This window comes from Trichosurus vulpecula, chromosome 6 (assembly GCF_011100635.1).
Source record: "Trichosurus vulpecula isolate mTriVul1 chromosome 6, mTriVul1.pri, whole genome shotgun sequence".
Classification (NCBI taxonomy): domain Eukaryota; kingdom Metazoa; phylum Chordata; class Mammalia; order Diprotodontia; family Phalangeridae; genus Trichosurus; species Trichosurus vulpecula.
In genome coordinates, this window is record NC_050578.1 from 9,042,268 (window position 1) to 9,043,373 (window position 1,106).

At 42.0% G+C, this 1,106-nt stretch overlaps 1 protein-coding gene across 1 annotated transcript; it reads left to right on the plus strand.

Annotated features, from left to right (window-relative positions):
* Positions 1-250: 250 nt before the first annotated feature.
* Positions 251-829, plus strand: LOC118854348 (prostaglandin E synthase 3-like). Its single transcript, XM_036764706.1, has one exon. The coding sequence runs from the start codon at positions 251-253 to the stop codon at positions 731-733; it is 483 nt and encodes a 160-aa protein (XP_036620601.1). The 3' UTR covers positions 734-829.
* The last annotated feature ends 277 nt before the right edge of the window (positions 830-1,106 follow it).

Sequence of the window (1,106 nt, forward strand, 5' to 3'; positions counted from 1 at the left end):
TTTCTTTTTTTTTAATCAAATTGACCTTTACTCTTTCCTCCTCCTCTCCCCAAACAGAAGAGCCTCCCTCGTCGCGCGGTGCATTGTGGGATCTAGGCCAAGCCTGCCACCGCTGCCTGCTGCCTCCGCCACCGGCTGCCTGAGGGGAGAGATTGAGGGAGAGGACCGGCAGTGAGGGGAGGAGGCGGAGGCAGCCCAGCCAGAGCCGCCCGCCTGAGGGGAGTCGGGGCTGTGCACTTCGCCCTACCCCATGCAGCCTGCTTCCGCAAAGTGGTACGATAGAAGGGACTATGTCTTTATTGAATTTTGTGTTGAAGACAGTAAAGATGCTAATGTAAATTTTGAAAAGTCCAAACTTACTTACAGTTGTCTTGGAGGAAGTGATAATTTTAAACATTTAAATGAAATTGACCTTTTTCAGTATATCGATCCAAATGACTCCAAGCATAAAAGAACAGACAGATCGATCTTACGTTGTTTACGGAAAGGAGACTCGGGACAGTCATGGCCAAGGTTAACAAAAGAAAGGGTAAAGCTCAACTGGCTTAGTGTGGACTTCAATAATTGGAAACATTGGGAAGATGATTCTGATGAAGACATGTCCGATTTTGATTGCTTCTCTGAGATGATGAACAACATGATAGATGATGAAGATGTGGATTTACCAGAAGTAGGTGGAGCAGATGATGATTCACCAGACAGTGATGATGAAAAGATGCCAGATCTGGAGTAAAGAGGAAAATGTTGTCTTCAGGGTTTCGGGAAAGAAAGATAAATTCATTGCAAAATTTTCATAATTGAGATAATTCCTGCGTTGGTAGCTCTAAAGGCAGATGCTGTATTTGCCTCCTTTAATCCATTTTCAATCTGTTTGTTTTAAAAAGGCTTCACTAAGGTTTGAAATGTACTATTGTATGGGTCAGTTTTAAATCAGCTGAGGCAATAATCTTATGCATGAACATTTTTTCAGACTTCCAAGAAGCAATTGAGGTATAGGCAATGGACACAGTCATTGCAGTTTAAAAAATAAAAAGGTTCACTGAGTCTCTTTACTGCTTTATGACACAGATACCGACATGATAAGAAAACTTAGCTTATTTTAAGTA